Source organism: Diabrotica virgifera, chromosome 7 (assembly GCF_917563875.1).
Source record: "Diabrotica virgifera virgifera chromosome 7, PGI_DIABVI_V3a".
Taxonomy (NCBI): domain Eukaryota; kingdom Metazoa; phylum Arthropoda; class Insecta; order Coleoptera; family Chrysomelidae; genus Diabrotica; species Diabrotica virgifera.
Genome location: NC_065449.1, coordinates 210,099,867 through 210,118,729, shown reverse-complemented (window position 1 = coordinate 210,118,729; position 18,863 = coordinate 210,099,867). Strand labels below are relative to the sequence as shown.

General features: G+C 33.3%; 1 protein-coding gene across 4 annotated transcripts in view; it reads right to left on the bottom strand.

Moving 5' to 3' along the window:
• The window catches only part of LOC114339183 (serine/threonine-protein phosphatase 2A regulatory subunit B'' subunit alpha-like), a 364,499-nt gene that overhangs the window by 233,640 nt on the left and 111,996 nt on the right, over nucleotides 1-18,863 (bottom strand). For all 4 annotated transcript variants that reach the window (XM_050655879.1, XM_050655881.1, XM_050655878.1 and 1 more), the window contains one exon: nucleotides 13,174-13,472. In XM_050655879.1, coding sequence (XP_050511836.1) covers nucleotides 13,174-13,337 — 164 coding nt within the window. In that variant the 5' untranslated portion in view covers nucleotides 13,338-13,472. The remainder of the gene's footprint in view (nucleotides 1-13,173; nucleotides 13,473-18,863) is intronic.

Sequence of the window (18,863 nt, the reverse complement as noted above, 5' to 3'; positions counted from 1 at the left end):
TTTGCAATGTATATAAATTTTGCAATTGTTTTTGTCTTTGGTTTTATATCTTATTTACTGTATATTGACGATTTATCTAATTTTATTGAATTGTAGTTGTTATTTGTTATTTCTTGTTGATATTATTTTTCTTTTGACTGTATGTAAGCTTTGTCCATAAAATTGTAAAAATTTTCAGTGACAATAAAGCATATTTCTATTTCTATTTCTATTTCTAAGTTTCGAAACCGGTAGAGGTGCTTGCTGCACTCTCTGATTGGACTAGAATATGATGCGGCTGTATTTTCGTTTTGGAACGGAATTGAAAATGGTTATTCATTTTTGATTTACATGTTTACTCTGATTGGAGTACGAAGGGAACCATTCTCGTTGGAACTTTACCGCTCTAAGCAGACGGGACGTAAATTATAAATTTTAAAATTCCCTCATCTTCCTTAGTCTCAGCATTCGTTATGGCTTGCAAATTGTAGAAGCCTCGGAGGTGTAACCAGAGAACGTACCCATTGTTTTCAGTCTGATGGTATGTAGAATAACATTATGTTGTTTTAATGTTTTGTATGCCATTTGTATGCCAAATCAAGTGAATATTCAACAAAGAACGCTGCTTCAGGTTGTCCTAGGATTTTGTGCAACATGTTATTAATTTACCCGTGTTGAGCTGGCCACCCCCCACTTGCAAAAATTAAAAAACAAATAGCCCTGATTTATGAGCTCTCATATTCCGCAAACTAAAAATTTTGAGCTCGTTCCACTGAGCAGGAATTTAATACCCTAGTGGGGGGGGCTGAGTCAGTCCCCCCCCACTACTTAAAAATTGGAATATTGAATCGGTTTTTGCGGCAGAATTACGAGCTATTTATGAGCTCTTGAAATTATATAGTTTCGATTTTTGAGCTCATCCCCTTCACCCCCAAACAACTCTTTAATTGATTTAACTTAAGAGAAAGATGCTGAGAAAACTTAAAATATATCGTATTGCGGATATAATTCATATAGCTTATATACTCTAAGAATAAACTATTAAATCAAGAGCATTTCGATTATTGAGCTACAACCCCTTCGCAAGAAAACCACCCTATCTTCCCGGCTTAAGAGAAAGTTGTACTTAAAATGCATTAAACTAATTATTTGGCGACTACATATCATTTAATAATTTATAAGCTTCCAAATTACGCGCATTTAGATCAGTAGATTGCAATTTATTTTGTATAATGCAGTCACTGAAGGTAAAAATCAACGATTACCTTCAATTTCGGTGAACCTTCATCGATTTTCACGAAAATTGGTCAGTAGTTAGAGGATACGTCAAGAAACAAAGGTGACATGGTACCACCTTGCGCCTTTACCCTGAGGGTGGATACCGCCCCTTCTCGGGGGTGAAAATTATTTTATAAAAAATAAATTCACAAATCAATAAAAGAACAAATTAAAAGCAAAATTTATTATATAAAGTTAATAAAATAAGTCAATACTTTTTAAGTTATTAAAGATCAAAAATTTTAATTATTGTGAAAAAAATGCATGTTTTGAAAAGGTTTTTTGTAAATCACTGAAAAACTTTAAGTTTTTACAAAAAAGTTAATAGTAGTTTAATTCGTATAGCTTATATTCTAAGAATAAACTCTTAAATCACGCGTCTTTCGATTATAGAGCTACAACCCCTTCGCAAGAAAACGACCCCATATTCCCGGCTTAAGAGAGAGTTGTTCTTAAAATAATTTAAATTAATTATTTGGCGACTACATATCGTTTAATAATTTATGAGCTTGCAAAATATACGCATCTCAATTATTGAAATGCCATTTTCTTTCTATAGTGCAGTCACTGAAGGTAAAAATCAACTAGTACCTTCGATTTCGGTAAATCTCCATTTATTTTCACGAATTGACAATAACAACTTGGGGTTTTAGCCTGGGGTATATGTCACCCCTTCTCGGGGGTGATAATTACTTTATTAAAAATAACCCCACAAATCGAGAGAGGGACAAATTGTAACCAAAATTTGTTATATAATGTGATTAAAATAAATCAATACTTTTTGAGTTATTAAAGATCAAATATTTTAATTTTTGGAAAGAAAATGCATGCTTTAGAGCGATTTTTCATAAATGACTCAAAAACTGTAAGTTTTTACAAAAAAGTTTTCATCACTAAAATTGAAGCTAATAAAAAATATAATAAATTGCTTACTTGAAAAACCCTTTAATGTTAATTTAAAGTAAGTTATTGGTAATTAAATGTATATTTTTTTCCGCGACTGTTAAAATCTAAGGGTTCAAGCTTAAATAACGGGAAAGAGATGCATTTTATAACACTTAGGTACTAAATACTTGTCAAAGTACTTAGAAATACCTATGAAAAATAAGATGCAGAAAAAGTTGATAGTATCAAAATCCGCTCACCAATTTTCGTGAAAATGAATGGAGATTTACCGAAATCGAAGGTACTAGTTGATTTTTACCTTCAGTGACTGCACTATAGAAAGAAAATGGCAATTCAATAATTGAGATGCGTATATTTTGCAAGCTCATAAATTATTAAACGATATGTAGTCGCCATATAATTAATTTAAATTATTTTAAGAACAACTCTCTCTTAAGCCGGGAATATGGGGTCGTTTTCTTGCGAAGGGGTTGTAGCTCTATAATCGAAAGACGCGTGATTTAAGAGTTTATTCTTAGAATATAAGCTATACGAATTAAACTACTATTAACTTTTTTGTAAAAACTTAAAGTTTTTCAGTGATTTACAAAAAACCTTTTCAAAACATGCATTTTTTTCACAAATAATTAAAATCTTTGATCTTTAATAACTTAAAAAGTATTGACTTATTTTATTAACTTTATATAATAAATTTTGCTTTTAATTTGTTCTTTTATTGATTTGTGCATTTATTTTTTATAAAATAATTTTCACCCCCGAGAAGGGACGGTATCCACCCTCAGGGTAAAGGCGCAAGGTGGTACCATGTCACCTTTGTTTCTTGACGTATCCTCTAACCACTGACCAATTTTCGTGAAAATCGATGAAGGTTCACCGAAATTGAAGGTAATCGTTGATTTTTACCTTCAGTGACTGCACTATACAAAATAAATTGCAATTTACTGATCTAAATGCGCGTAATTTGGAAGCTTATAAATTATTAAATGATATGTAGTCGCCAAATAATTAGTTTAACGCATTTTAAATACAACTTTCTCTTAAGCCGGGAAGATAGGGTGGTTTTCTGGCGAAGGGGTTGTAGCTCAATAATCGAAATGCTCTTGATTTAATAGTTTATGCTTAGAGTATATAAGCTATAGGAATTATATTCGCAATACGATATATTTTAAGTTTTCTCAGCATCTTTCTCTTAAGTTAAATCAATTAAAGGGTTGTTTGGGGGTGAAGGGGATGAGCTCAAAAATCGAAACTATATAATTTCAAGAGCTCATAAATAGCTCGTAATTCTGCCGCAAAAACCGATTCAATATTCCTATTTTTAAGTAGTGGGGGGGGCTGACTCAGCCCCCCCCCCCACTAGGGTATTAAATTCCTGCTCAGTGGAACGAGCTCAACATTTTTAGTTTGCGGAATATGAGAGCTCATAAATAGCTCATAAATCAGGGCTATTTGTTTTTTAATTTTTGCAAGTGGGGGGGGGCCAGCTCAACACGGGTTATTAATTTAATACCAAATATAAAGCAGTACAAAATTAAAAATATCAAAAAAATACACCTCAAATAACAATTAAAAGCACGTAGGTAATAATAAGCTTAAAACAATAATAATTAACAATAAACAGTAAAGCTAACAATTTAAGAATAGAAGGGTAATACAATTTTAAAAATCATACAAAAATCAAATCAAGATTAATTGTTGAATATAAGTTGAAATTTATAAACGTATGCAGTGTTGGAGAAATTTTTGTAAATGCACTGGAATGACTGAAATAGTGACACAAAATGTACTAAACCAACACATTTTGTACAAAAACTACAAAAACAAAAAACGTCGTTTAATGTTATTTGAAGCAAATTTCTTATATCACAAAATTTGAGGTTTTTACTGTAAGATACTTTAGTATCAAAAGTTTGGTTGTTAATGGTATCAAATTGATACAATTGTACCAACTCTGGCAACGCTTCTTTTATGATTATCTTCCCATCCTGTCAAGCCTGTGCCATGTTCCGATCAATCTCTCGCACTCACTCCAACTTGTACTATTTCTACATTTCTCTTTGTTACTTCAAACTTTGTTACTCAAATCTTATTTCTCTTTTTAACGTTTAAGAAATAACTATCTCATGACGCTGACGGATACATCACACCTTACCTAAATAGTTATGGGCATCGTTATCCCTGAGAGTTATCTTAACTTGAACTCAAACGTTAAAGATAACTTCGGTCATCCACCACAGGAGTGAACATTGGCAATATCATTTTAAAGTCATCTACTTTAAAATCTATAATACCTATGTCTGAATTATTGACAATATAAATGAGTCAGATAAAATTAAGTTATAAGAACAATTGAAGACACAAGTGCATAGAGGGTCTATGTGACATTTGCAAGATATTGAGAAAAATGAAGTTAAAGTTTTTATACTAGAACTTTTTTAATATAAGATCTAAGTAGACTAAATTTATAGGATAGCTAGTCCTACAACTAATATATTTATAAACAATATTAAAAAAAACTTAAAAAAACATTTATTATATATTTTTTATATATAAAAAGTGTACATATATCCTTTATGCACTTACATTTTAAAATTAACTATGTACATAGATCCTTTACGCTCCAGTAACTTAGAAAATATTAATTTTAAAACGTGTTTCGCTTGTTTGACATATTTTTAATTTCGAACAACTTACTTTTAACATAAAAAATATGTTTTGAAAAATTTGTCACATAGACCCTTCACGCACTTGTGTCTTCAATTATTTTGTACTAAGCAACAAAACTAAAATTTGTTTAATTTATTATGTTTTATATTTTGAGCACGATTTCCGAAGTGGAAATCAAAACTTAATTTTAAAGTAAAATTGTGGCTTATTCCCACCAAAAATACTAAATTGCATTAAGGTCACAGAAACAGCTCCAGAATATTCGGAATATTCTCGATACTTTATGAATAATTTTAAGTCGGTAAACATTAGAAAGAAGCTTTAAGCGTCTTTGGGGAAATAAATGTTGGCAGATGCATAAATTGAAACAACAGTATGCGGGCAAAGCTAGAAAACTGGAATGGAAACAAATGCATATGTATGAAACGTCGGGTGTTGGCTTCGTACTATGGAAATGTATTTCCAAGACGTAAACGAAAAATATTTGTCTTTCGTGCATGTAGATGAACTTGGTGGAAGTTGTTGGTAGAATATTGGCCAAAGCTAAGGGATAAAGATAAATTTATACGAGTGTTAAATCAAGTCGTACGTAGGATATAAAATCTTGGTTCAAATCACTTAGGTATATAATAAGAAACACTACAAAAATTTTTGAGTTGTTTATAGAAAATCTAAAATAGGATAAATACACTAATCACAAAAAGTATCGCATAATTTTTGAGAAAAAAAGTTTAACAATAATTTTTAATTTTTAGCAGAATGTTATATCGTCTCCTTTAGGTGTCTACAAACCAATAACATTTCAAGTTGAAGCGTGTTTTTGCCGAAAAAAAAAACAGTAAACAAAACGTTGTTAAAGGAAAATATTTATTTTGGACATTTGTGTCCGAGAATTTGATCTGTACACTTTTTGCTTGAGTTTTCAATAAAGAGGTGCGTTCTTATAAAAATGAGTCATATAGCGTCAAAATAAGCAGCCCAAATTGTAGGTTTAATTGGAGATGGACGATCGCAACAATATCTTGCTGGTGTTATGGGAATCCACCAATGCAACGTTTCAGGTGCTTTAAGAAGTTATAGAGAAAAAGGAGGATACGCAACAAGACCAGTTCCAGGACTTCGCAGGTGCACCAACCCCGCAGATGAACGTTATTTACATCTGCAGATTTTGCGTACATATCATGTTACAGCTAGACAACTGCGAAATGATTATTCCACAGCCCGTGGCCCGTAATATTCGGTTCGTAAAGTGCCAATTCGGTTAAGAACAGATTAAGACACGTTTAAGACACAAGATTATAACACGTTTAAGTTTTGCACCAGAACCACAGACATTAATATATTGAATAAACAAATAATCATCACAATACAACAGGCTCAAACTAAGTAAGTATTGTCCAACAAACCAAAAAGATGAAAAACTAAGTCAACCTACTCAAACACTTATAGAACTAAGACGACAGATGAAAGGAGATACCAGTTCCAGAAAAGAAGCGCTAAATCAAATAAATAAGATCACAAAGGCAATAAGAAAAGACATAAGAAACTACAATGTAGAAAAAAACAAAACGAGAAATAGAGCAAAATAAGAACATGAAAGTTTTGAAGAAAAGCGTACAAAAAGGAAAAATAGAAATCAACAAACTAAGAAACAGAACTGGAAAAGAAACTACAAACAGAGATGAAATATTAACAATAGTCGAAGAGTTCTACACAGAGTTATACAAATCAAGAAAAAAAGATGACAATATGCAACCTCCAATTACAGTAAAAACTGGGGTATTAAATCAAGGATCAGATTTAATGCCCGATATAACAACATCAGAAATCAAAGAGGCTCTGAAGAAAATGAAAAATAATCGAACCCCAGGCGAAGATGGAATAGTATCAGAAGCACTAAAAATTGGAGGAAATATACTACTTGAAAAAATTAAACTACTTTTCAATACCTGCCTTCACAACGCCAATATTCCAACAGACTGGAACAACGCTACTATGATTCTAATACACAAAGCAGGAGACAAAGCCAATTTAGAGAATTACAGACCGATTAGCCTCCTCAGCCATTTATATAAGTTATTTACGCGAATAATAGTTAAGAGAATGGAAAGAAAGTTAGAGACTTATCAACCAAGAGAACAGGCAGGATTCCAAAAAAGTTACGGAACAAATGACCATCTACAAAGTATAAAAACCCTAATAGAGAAAATAGTGGAATACAATAAACCTCTAGTTCTAGTTTTTATCGATTTTCATAAATCCTTTGACACAGAGAGCTTAACAAAATATTACAGGCGCTTAAAGAATGCAGGCTAGATTATAGGTATACAAAATTATTACACAAAATATACTTACAGGCAACAACCACTGTCAAATTACATACTATTCTTTTTCTCATGATCATCTTTCAGTGCGTCACAGTTTTTCGATTTCTTTCTAACGCATTAAATTGTATGTGACAGAAAAAACGCACGTCGGTGATTACATTTCGTCGGTGACATTTAATAACATTTATTCTAGTTATTCTAGTTGTCGATAGATGGCGCCATAATAAAAAAAATAATTTTTTTTTAATTAGATAATAATATTACAAATATAATCTGTATAATTTATAAGACTATACAAATCAAAGAAAATACCATTTTATAAATGCAAGAAACACATTTGATTTGTTTTTATTCCAAATTGAAAATAAAATGTGACAACTGTCAGATTTAACTAAAATGTCATGTTAGAATAAATGTCATAAATGTGTATTATCACGGACTAACCCTTTTTCCTATCATTTGTTACGCACTGAAAAATGCTCATGAAAAGGACAATAACAGTAATCGCATAAAAATAGAACGGGGGGTTAGACAAGGAGACCCAATGTCACCTAAACTTTTTAATACGGTCTTAGAACATGCTTTCAAGAGTTTGGATTGGATGACAAAGGGAATAAAAATAGATGGAGAATACCTAAACAACTTACGCTTCTCCGATGATATAGTCATAGTAGCTGAGGATCTAGGTATGGCAAGAGAGATGGTACAAGAAGTCGTTGTGGCTACAGACAATGTAGGTTTAAATATAAAAAAAAACAAAACAAAATAATGACAAATTTGGTACCCAACCAGAACATCCGTATTGTTGGGGAGGAAATAGAACTCGTAGATAGATATAAATACCTGGGACATGAAATTACGATTGGCAGGGATAACCAGACTCACGAACTGAAGAGAAGAATAGGTCTTGGATGGGCAGCATTTGGAAAACTGAGAGAAACTTTTAAAAGTGAGTTGCCCACATGCCGAAAGAGAAAGGTATTTGACCAGTGCGTCCTCCCAGTCTTGACGTACGGATCAGAAACACTTACCTTAACTAAAGCCTCGGCTACCAAACAGAGTCACGCAGAGAAGAATGGAGCGGTCAATGTTGGGAATAACTCTGCGAGACAAAATCAGAAACGAAGAAATCAGGAGAAGAACAAAGGTGACTGACGTCATCGAGAGGATAGCCAGGTTGAAGTTGAGATGGGCAGGACACATAACCAGAATGACAGATGGGCGATGGACGAAGAGGTTATTAGAATGGAGGCCAAGAGAAGACAAGAGAAGCGTCGGTCGACCGCCTACAAGATGGACTGACGACTTAAGAAAGGTAAATAAAAACTGGATGAGAGCGGCGCAGGATAGATGGGGTTGAAACGAGGGGAGGAGGCCTATGTTCAGCACTGGACTTTTGAGGCTGGATGATGATGTCAATTGGGATATTAACGACTGGGCTAATATTATTTTTATTGATGAGTCAATATTTGCACTTTATGGATCCGACAGTGCAAAGTGTAAAAATAGTATTATAATGTAAGCAGGGGCGACACTGAAAGATTAGCTAAAATCGATTTTTATAGCTTTCCCGACAAAGTCTAATACTAATATAATCTGGTGAACCAAACCTGAAAATTATACCTAAAAATCATACTCCGCAGAATACATCAAAAAAGCGATACCTATATAAGAATGGGTTTTAGCAGATTTTAACAGATAACGCAGAAGACCTCCAACTCCAACTAAACAGGCTAACCAGAGAAGGCGATCCCAGCCTGAAAATTAACACGACTAAAAGCAAGACCATCGTTACAGAAAACCATAACTATCTACGGATGCCAATATGTACAACCTAGACTCACACCTAAAGATAAGATCCAGGCAGAAACGGCAAGAGCAACTTTCCCCAAGATAAAGCCTTTGATAAGCGAGTGCAGCCTCAGAATAACAACCAGGCTTAAATTATACATGTCCTCTGTCATGCTGTATAAAATAGTGGCTTGGTAGTAGGTACAATGAACCGTCTAAGTTAAGTTTTGAGAAGAATGGGAAAAATGAAGGAATATTTACTTTAATCAAGATGAGAAGGACCGCATATTTAGGACATATCTGTCGACACTAGACAAATATATCCCAAAACTAATCATAGACGGAAAACTGGAGGTCCGCAGGGACCAGGAAGCAGGCAGTGCTCTAAAGAACACTGACTAACTGTAGAACATCTGTGATAGGACAGGACCAGGACTCTATCCGCTGGGAGCGTTAACTATGATATAGGTCACGTGGTACATTCTGACGTCGCAGAGGACGATCTTATGTGTATGCTTTAAGTGTGATTTATAAAAACAAGAGATTATTTAAAATTTTACTATTAATTTTGTGCTCATGTATCAATACATTAATATAGAAATTTTCTATAAATTCTCTATATGTTAAACAATGTCTGATATACATAAAAATAGTAGTTTAAATATAGAAAAATACGAAGCGATTTTAAGGCTAAGTGTGATGTCACGACTGTCATATTGTTATTATCACTTTGTAAACAAAGGTTAAAAAGCCAATATTTGTCCAATCTCAAGCCTATTTTAATCTCTATAAAGTTGAAATTTTGCTTCCTCCGCTGCTGTTTCTGCTTTAAGTATAGTGTTAGTTTTTTGTGACATTCACCAAGCAAAAGTTAGGAACTATTATATTATGATTGTAAAAATGGTAATGTGCTTTGCCCCGAAGTGTAAACACTATTATGAAAGAGAGATATTAGATTCTGTGGGTTTCCAAAGCATCTGGTTGAAAAGAAGAGGTGGATTTCATTACTAAGGTAAGAAAATATGGTGAAGAAAAAGAACTGAATTTATCGCCAGTGTGGACGGCTTACAAATTATGCCACCATGAGAAGCACTGTCAACATGTCTGTCAACACTGATTGAAGTACATTCCTGAGAACAGTATAACACTCAGTATATAATTCATCGAAAGTATTTCTAACCTCCACTGATGGAAACCGCACTTGAAAAAGAAGGAGAATTTAAAATGTTTATCAAAATGATTTTGAATAATACAGTCTGATTTTTTACTTATCTTCGTTACCATTTATGTAACAATCCTTGCATTTTGACAAGAAAATAACCGTAATATAATAAAAGACAGTCAACTACTACAGACCGAAAGTAATTATCAGCAGTACCGGATATCAGTAATACTGGTTAGTAGCAGGGAGCACAAATTTAACAGTTGGCTAGACAAATATTCGGCAAATTATGGAGCCTAAATATACACGATAACAAAAACAAATTTCATAGAATGTATATAATAATGAGCATATATACAAGAAAAATCTAGTTATCAAAGAGCATGTTAAGCACATTTCAAAGTTCCTAAATCTGCTTACCAACAACCCACAAAATATCGTAAAGAAACACATATGTAAGATATGTATATATACTTACTAAGAAAAATCTAGCTTTCAATTTATTCGAAAATTTCAATCTCGTATACATATGTAGATAAAATTAGTGTAAGTGAATAAAACCCCTACATCAAAGTTTCCTATAAAAATTGCGGTTCAGAAAGTTATTTAATAACTCCACATTTGCTACTTCTAGGAATGAAAACCCACCTCCCTCCCAGGTCCTTTGACCCTTTTGAAATAGCAACGAACCCTTTTCAGGCCTTAACTAAAGCTTAATTGAGTTTATATACTTTTCTACAGCCCTTTAAGTAGTGACGTTGAGGAAATATCTTTTTAATGCATTTCTGGTGACTAACGAAAGCCAAAGCGTACGGAAAGTGAACTGGTATAGGTTTAACGAAGGATTCTTTGCTATTATTATGATAAAGAAACTAATAGCAGAAAAGTGTTTTCCGGTGTATGTATACGAAGTGGTAATGAACATTTGACACGAATAAACTAGAAGTGTCAAACCATTATAAATATAATTTTATAAATTAGTAAGAGGTATTCGGAGGGATAATATTTTATGTACTTTAAAAATAAAAATAGACGGTTTCGTCTTGATTCAATTCGAATCTCTTACCATCCTCTCACACGTGTTTCTGGGTTTACCAGTTATCAAAGAGGCTTTGTAAGAAGACTGAACTGAATCAAAACACACCGGTTAGTAAATATATTTAAATATTCTATTAACGTATGCCTTTAGCGACCCCTAACGAGGAGAGATGAAGTAAGTGTCGATAACGATTAAAGTAAACTGTATATCTGAGGCATATCCATGCCATCGGGCGATGATAGGAATCTATTCCACTAAAACATCAGCGGTTTACCCATTTAAACCGCTATTATTTTGTACTCTGCATCGAGTATACCGAGAAACCAAATAAAAATTAGACAGTTTCGTTTTGATTCAATTCGAGTCTCTTACCATCATTTGACACGTGTTTCTAGGTTTACCCGTTATCAAAGAGGCTTTGTAAGAAGACTGAACTGAATCAAAACTCGCCGAATGGTTGGTAAATATATTTAAATAATCTACCAACGTATGCCTTTAGCGACGAGGAAAGATGAAGTGGGTGTCGATAACGATTAAAGTAAACTGTGAACCTGAGGCATATTCATCCATTGGGTGATGCTGGGAATCTCTCCATCAAAGCATCAGCAGTTTACCCATCTAAACCGCTATCATACTTTAAAAATCGTACAAGTATATGCCCCAACAAGTGGTCATGCGGTTTATGAAATAAAAGAATTATACCATTAGACTAGCCCTAAACCCTACAATAACCTACTATACCATGTGTTGTAACTTTAAAGCTAAAACAGGGAGAAAGGCAGATGATACAGAAACATCACTGAGAAATCTTTTATGGGAAACAGGAACGAGCGTAAAACTACTTAGTTTCCTGTTGGAAAAAAATCTATTTCAAGTAAACAGTACTAGGATCGAGATCGATTTTATGATCACTAACAACTGACAAAAGGTGTTACAGTCAACCCGTTTTCAACAAGTAGCTACCACAAAATGATATGTCTCGATAGAAATAGACCTTGGGAAAGAGAGATTCCGCATGACCAAAAAGAAGTCTACATCTACCTGGACAGAGCCTGATAATCTAAATGCATTTGACAGTACATAAACAGCATTCTCAAAAGTAATAAGAATACAGACCTAAATGTCAACAGCCTGAATGACCGACATTATAAGGGAAGCTATATAGGAAAGTCAGAAGATACACTGATAAAAGAAATCACATAAAAAAAGAATAAGCCCCTAAACACAAACATTAATGGAAGAGAGGAGAAAAATGCAAAGTAATAGAAATCTATTAGGACGGGCAACCGAAAACATAAAATTGAATGAATTCAACAAACTATTCAAGATAACAACAGACTCAAAGTTCTAGGGAGAAAGTTAACAAATGGTAAAAAAGAAATAACGAAATTAAAGAATAAAGGTGAAAATATTATCACCAACAGAGATGAATTTACCAAGGGTAGTCGAGGATTTCTAACAGGATTATACAGAAGTCAACCAAAGCATGATCAGCAACTAACAGAAAAGTTAGAAGATCCAGAAAAAAGATAGTCAATAAAGGATTGGAATTGATTCCTGATATATCAACATAAGAAATAATAAATGGAACGCACTGAAGAAAAGGAAAAGAAATAAAGCTCCGGGAGAAGATAATATCGTTATAGAACTCAGAGAATTTAGAGGAAGCAGCATTTTAGAGAATATAAACGAACTGTTCAACTTAAGTCTGCACCACAGTGAAACATCTACAAGATGGCACAGTGAACTTACCATTTTACTACATGAAAAGGGCTATGCAACACTCGAGAATTACCGAACCATAAACCTGTTAAACCCCTTCTACAAGATATTCACAATAATGATAACAAATCGACTGGAAACAAAGGTAGATTTTTCCAATCTAGGTTAAGGAAGGTCTTAGGAAAAACTTTGACACTAACTACCACCTCCACTGCAGAAAAGGGATAAAAATCCATCAAATATTTGTTTTGTCATATGACTTTTTTCTTGTCTTACTAAATCTTAATAAAATGAACACTTACCCCAACTTTGTGGTATCTCCAGCAGCATGGCAGGTCAAAAGGTCAGCCGGTCCCAAACCCCTGGACTTCCAATTTTGGTAAATAGCTTCAGCCTGATCAGAAATCTGTTTTGCAATGGCAGCGATATCATCATCAGGGTCTCTTCTACGAGCCGTGGTTGCCATATTTAACTTTATAGTTAAAATTAGATCTTCAATTTAGTAACTTCGAACCGATCCGTTTCAGCCGAAATTTACCGGAAAACTGCGATGTTTAGTTAAGGAAGCACGACGAAAATTTGTCATGCTTTTCGAGGTAGCCTGCAAAAGAAACATCTATGTTAGTATGTATTTAATATTAATAATTATACAAAATTTGAGAAAAATGCTTATATACCCATAATTTATTAAAATAAATCTGATAGATATATTGTCGGTCAGATTGCCTAGCTGGACAGTTTGTATTCTGGCCTGGTACAGAAAAATAAAAAGGGCTAACGTAGTAGTTTAAAATTCTAAACGAATCCGCATTACTGCACGAGCAGTAGGGCAAGAGATAAGGGCTTGCGGCTTGGTGATACTTCTCTATAGATCCTACTGGAAGTGCGTGACGCCTAATATACCGGTGCATATAAATAGATACAGATAACATTATTATTACACATTATTTTTTGTAAAGTACTAGTTTCCTCCATATTTAAACATAAAAATAAACATACATATATATTGCCTAACAAAATTAGTAAAGACTGACAAAATGAGTGAATTTGAAAACCTACAGCTTTTTTAAGAAGATACTATGCAAAGATATTGAAGCAATTTTTATACCAAATATTATCTCAAATTTACGTTAATGACATCCAGTGAGTAACTTATTATCCTTCTATTGCATCAATAGTCCAAACGAGAACTCTACATTAAAAAATACAGATACATACTTCAATAAAATAAAGAAACTCACACGAGTCCCTTGGAAGAAGCACGATTCCTCAGAAGGGTTTACCTAGGGCAAAACTTTTATCGCTAATGGTAGCTCAAAATGGAGGACATTCTACATTGTCTAAAACAAACGGAAGAAAGAGCTCCAGAGTTGAAGACAAACTAGATCAAATATCAAATAATAATCTACAACTTTAGAAAAGAAATGAAGAAGTGAATGCACAGAGAAAGGAATTGAAAATGGGAAAACGAAGTAAGGAAAAGAATATATAAAATATTATAATATATGTAAATATATAATATTTGATGAAATAAAAGAAAATAATAACGAAAATATCGAACTTCTACAGAACAAAGTAAAGGAAATAACCAATACAATAAACCTAAACAAAAATGGAGAGGAAGATTTATAGGAATAAAAATATACAGTATTTGGAAACCAGCAAAACTCAAGGAACAGACCTGTAAAGGTGATGCCCAAAAGAGAGATAATATAAAGGCATATCTACCAAAATAAAATACAAAAGGTTTAAAAAATAGGGCTCACTAGATTAATAAAAAAAAAGTAATATACTAACCAAAAGAATCCCGTGGAATTAAGAAAAGTAATGAAAAACCCAAAACGAACCAAATGGTGGAAAAACCGAGTAAAAGCAGCTATCAATGAGAAAAAAGAAACAGAAAAGATACGTACAAACAGAAGATCCAAGGAACTAAACAATAATAAAAACAAAATTTATAAAAAGGCAGTAAGAGATGCGAAACAAAAAGCAAGGGGAGAATTTGGGAACAGCTTGAATGCAGGATATAATGATGACAGTAGATCCTTTTGGAATAAGATCAAAACATTAAGAGGGCAAAAAGTAACAGAAACATATGATATAAAAGATGGAAATAACAAGATACAATATAAACCACGGACACGAAATGGTAAAATTCTGGAAAGAGTATGCCACCTGTAAATTTAAAGACGAAAACACAAGCACGAACTAAAATGACAAATCAAGCTTATGGGAAAAAGAGAACAAGCCATGGAGTATAGATCAAGAAGAAGTCATGGAAGCAACAAAAAGAATTAAAAACTTAAAAACGGAAAAGCTGGGGGGGGGGGGGGAAGATGGGATAGAACCAGAAATGAGGAAGCCATACATTGGTTCTGGATCATGAAGCAAAATAAAATCCCAAAAGATTGGGAAAATAATATTATTCCACTAATTTACAAGACAATCAGAGAAGAGAGAGCTCATGGGAAGGCCTTTGTAAAATAAAATAGTTAAGAGACAAAGACATGAAGATTTTTCTATGAAGGTGTCTTGGCTCTGGCTGCACAATTTAAGAGAGTGGTTTGGATGATGGAAACTCAAAGTTGAATGGAACTCCAATCAACTCTTCCGTGCAGCTGTATCCAAGATCGAAATAGCAATGATGATAGCCATACTTCGAAACAGAGAAGGCAAGTGAAGAAGTCCTAGAATGGAAGCTTTAATAATTCAATATATCAATATTTGTTCCTGTTATACAAATGGAGTCTTAACATCATGTTCCAGGATGGCACTTTTTGGTGATATGCTGTTCAAATACTTCAGAGATCTAGTTCGTCCAACCATTATACTGTGTGCGGATCTCATCTTATGGTTGTGATTGGAGATTTGGAGATTTTGTAAATGAGTTGCAGTCATTTAGTACCTACAGGACTGGTTCGAGTTCCAGAATGGTTCTGGAATGTCAACAAAAAATCTACGGGAATTGGTACTAAAGGCCTTTTGGATTAGAATTTTCTCAATATTAAGTCTTAAAAGCTAAAAGGCATTTAGTTATAAAACTAACTTTATTTCTCTTCTCGTTTGCAACCTCACGGAACTTTTAACCCAGTGGACAACATACGTGATTTCAAAACTATAATCGCGGTGCCTAACAATCGAATCAATTTTCGCCGATATCGTTGTGCAATGACACCTTTTCCGTTGAATTTACAACCAACATGTCGTTGCCCTTTGGCCGCAAACATTTTTTGGCAAGTCTTCTTGGCATTGAACACCAAAAATAACATCGAACATAACGAATTGTTGTCGATGTCGATTTCATAGTAGGTTGTAGGTAGATTAAACAACCAGTACACGACCGACATACCAGATAATATTTATTATAGAATTAAACATCTCGACAACAATCAAGAATTTATAAATAAGTTTTACGTACAGTGAGAAGTAAATTATATTAAGTAATAAATGTATTTTGAGTAAACAGTAAAGTTGGGTATTTTATAATTTTTTTCTTTTTAAAAAGTTTTTCATCATTTAGATTTTAGATCTATGGTCTAGTCCAGCGCTACCCAAACATATTTGTACTGCGACGCCCTTGAAACTTTGCCATTTTTTACGACGCCCCTCAACCCAGTCCTCCAAAAATACTTACCAATTCTAGTATTAGTCTAGTAAAAGGTTATCAGAAAAACACTGTTTGGGCATCTATAATTTTTATTATAAAGTATTATAATTATGAAGTACTTTTAGCTCTAATATACAGAGTGTTCCAACGAAAATTTGACCTCCTCCCCAGAAACTCAGATTTCTTCAAAATTTAAAAAAACATGTCAATTTGTATTGAAAGGGGGACATTTTTATGCAAAATTACGCCATCAAATGTCACCCCATACTGCCCAGCATCAACCCATAGTTTTTTTAATGAGCAAGTGTAGTCGAGTGACACATCATATGAAAGGTATTTTTTTTTCTCTAAATGACCCTCAATTTTTTTTTAATTTGCTGAATAACTTTAAATATAATTTTGGATTTAACTAATCTATATAAATAAAAATGAATGTTTGTATGTATGTATGTATGTATGTATGTTCCGTATAGACTCGCAAACTATGCATTTGATCGTATGATGACCTTAATCAAAGTTGTTGTGCATGAAGCCGGGATGGTTTCTGAAGTGGTACGGTCTACCTAAGTGAAAAGGGGGCTTGCCCCCCGAATTTTTTTTAAATTTATTTGGCCAAATTTTTTTTTCTTAATTTTATACGATGTAGAACCAAAATGTACATACAATCCTAAATTTTCACTTTTTTATCTTCAACCGTTATTTTTTAATAGCCATTTAAATATTTATACATCTATATATACAAAATTCTCTTTCGCAGTGTTTGTTGTCATACTGCTCCGAAACTACTTTGCCGATTTTTATGAAATTTGGCAATTAGACTCGACTGGACAGGGAGTAGGTTGTTATCTATATTTCATGTCCGTACGTGATAAAGGGGCTTTGGCCCCCCTAACATATTTTTTTTATTTTTCGACAAACCGATTTTTCTTAATTTTATATGATGAAGAAGCTAAAGATACACACAATCCTAAATTTTCACTTTTTTATCTCCAACCGTTAATTTTTAATAGCCGTCTAAATATTACCTCTTCTATATAAATAAAAATGAATGTTTGTATGTATGTATGTATGTATGTATGTTCCGTATAGACTCGCAAACTATGCATTTGATCGTATGATGACCTTAATCAAAGTTGTTGTGCATGAAGCCGGGATGGTTTCTGAAGTGGTACGGTCTACCTAAGTGAAAAGGGGGCTTGCCCCCCCGAATTTTTTTTAAATTTATTTGGCCAAATTTTTTTTTCTTAATTTTATACGATGTAGAACCAAAATGTACATACAATCCTAAATTTTCACTTTTTTATCTTCAACCGTTATTTTTTAATAGCCATTTAAATATTTATACATCTATATATACAAAATTCTCTTTCGCAGTGTTTGTTGTCATACTGCTCCGAAACTACTTTGCCGATTTTTATGAAATTTGGCAATTAGACTCGACTGGACAGGGAGTAGGTTGTTATCTATATTTCATGTCCGTACGTGATAAAGGGGCTTTGGCCCCCCTAACATATTTTTTTTATTTTTCGACAAACCGATTTTTCTTAATTTTATATGATGAAGAAGCTAAAGATACACACAATCCTAAATTTTCACTTTTTTATCTCCAACCGTTAATTTTTAATAGCCGTCTAAATATTACCTCTTCTATATAAATAAAAATGAATGTTTGTATGTATGTATGTATGTATGTATGTTCCGTATAGACTCGCAAACTATGCATTTGATCGTATGATGACCTTAATCAAAGTTGTTGTGCATGAAGCCGGGATGGTTTCTGAAGTGGTACGGTCTACCTAAGTGAAAAGGGGGCTTGCCCCCCCGAATTTTTTTTAAATTTATTTGGCCAAATTTTTTTTTCTTAATTTTATACGATGTAGAACCAAAATGTACATACAATCCTAAATTTTCACTTTTTTATCTTCAACCGTTATTTTTTAATAGCCATTTAAATATTTATACATCTATATATTATACAAAATTCTCTTTCGCAGTGTTTGTTGTCATACTGCTCCGAAACTACTTTGCCGATTTTTATGAAATTTGGCAATTAGACTCCTTGCTGAATTCGCTATCCAACGGTATATAAATCGTCTCTCTAGCTCAATTAGTTTCCTAGATAACAAAACGAGCCCGTAGAACAACACGAGAGCACGAGAGACGACATTAAGCACACGAGAAGAATGAGCGAAAATTGTACTAACACCCGTGAAATTATGAAGTTTTAATTTTTCGATTACTATTTTTAATGTACAAAAAATATTTCAAAATTTTGCCGAAGTACCATGTCTCTGGTATAATAATCAAAATTTTGTCGGAGGCGCATATCTGGTATAATCAAAATTTTGGCGGATGCTTTTGGTGGAGGCGTATCTCTGGTATAGT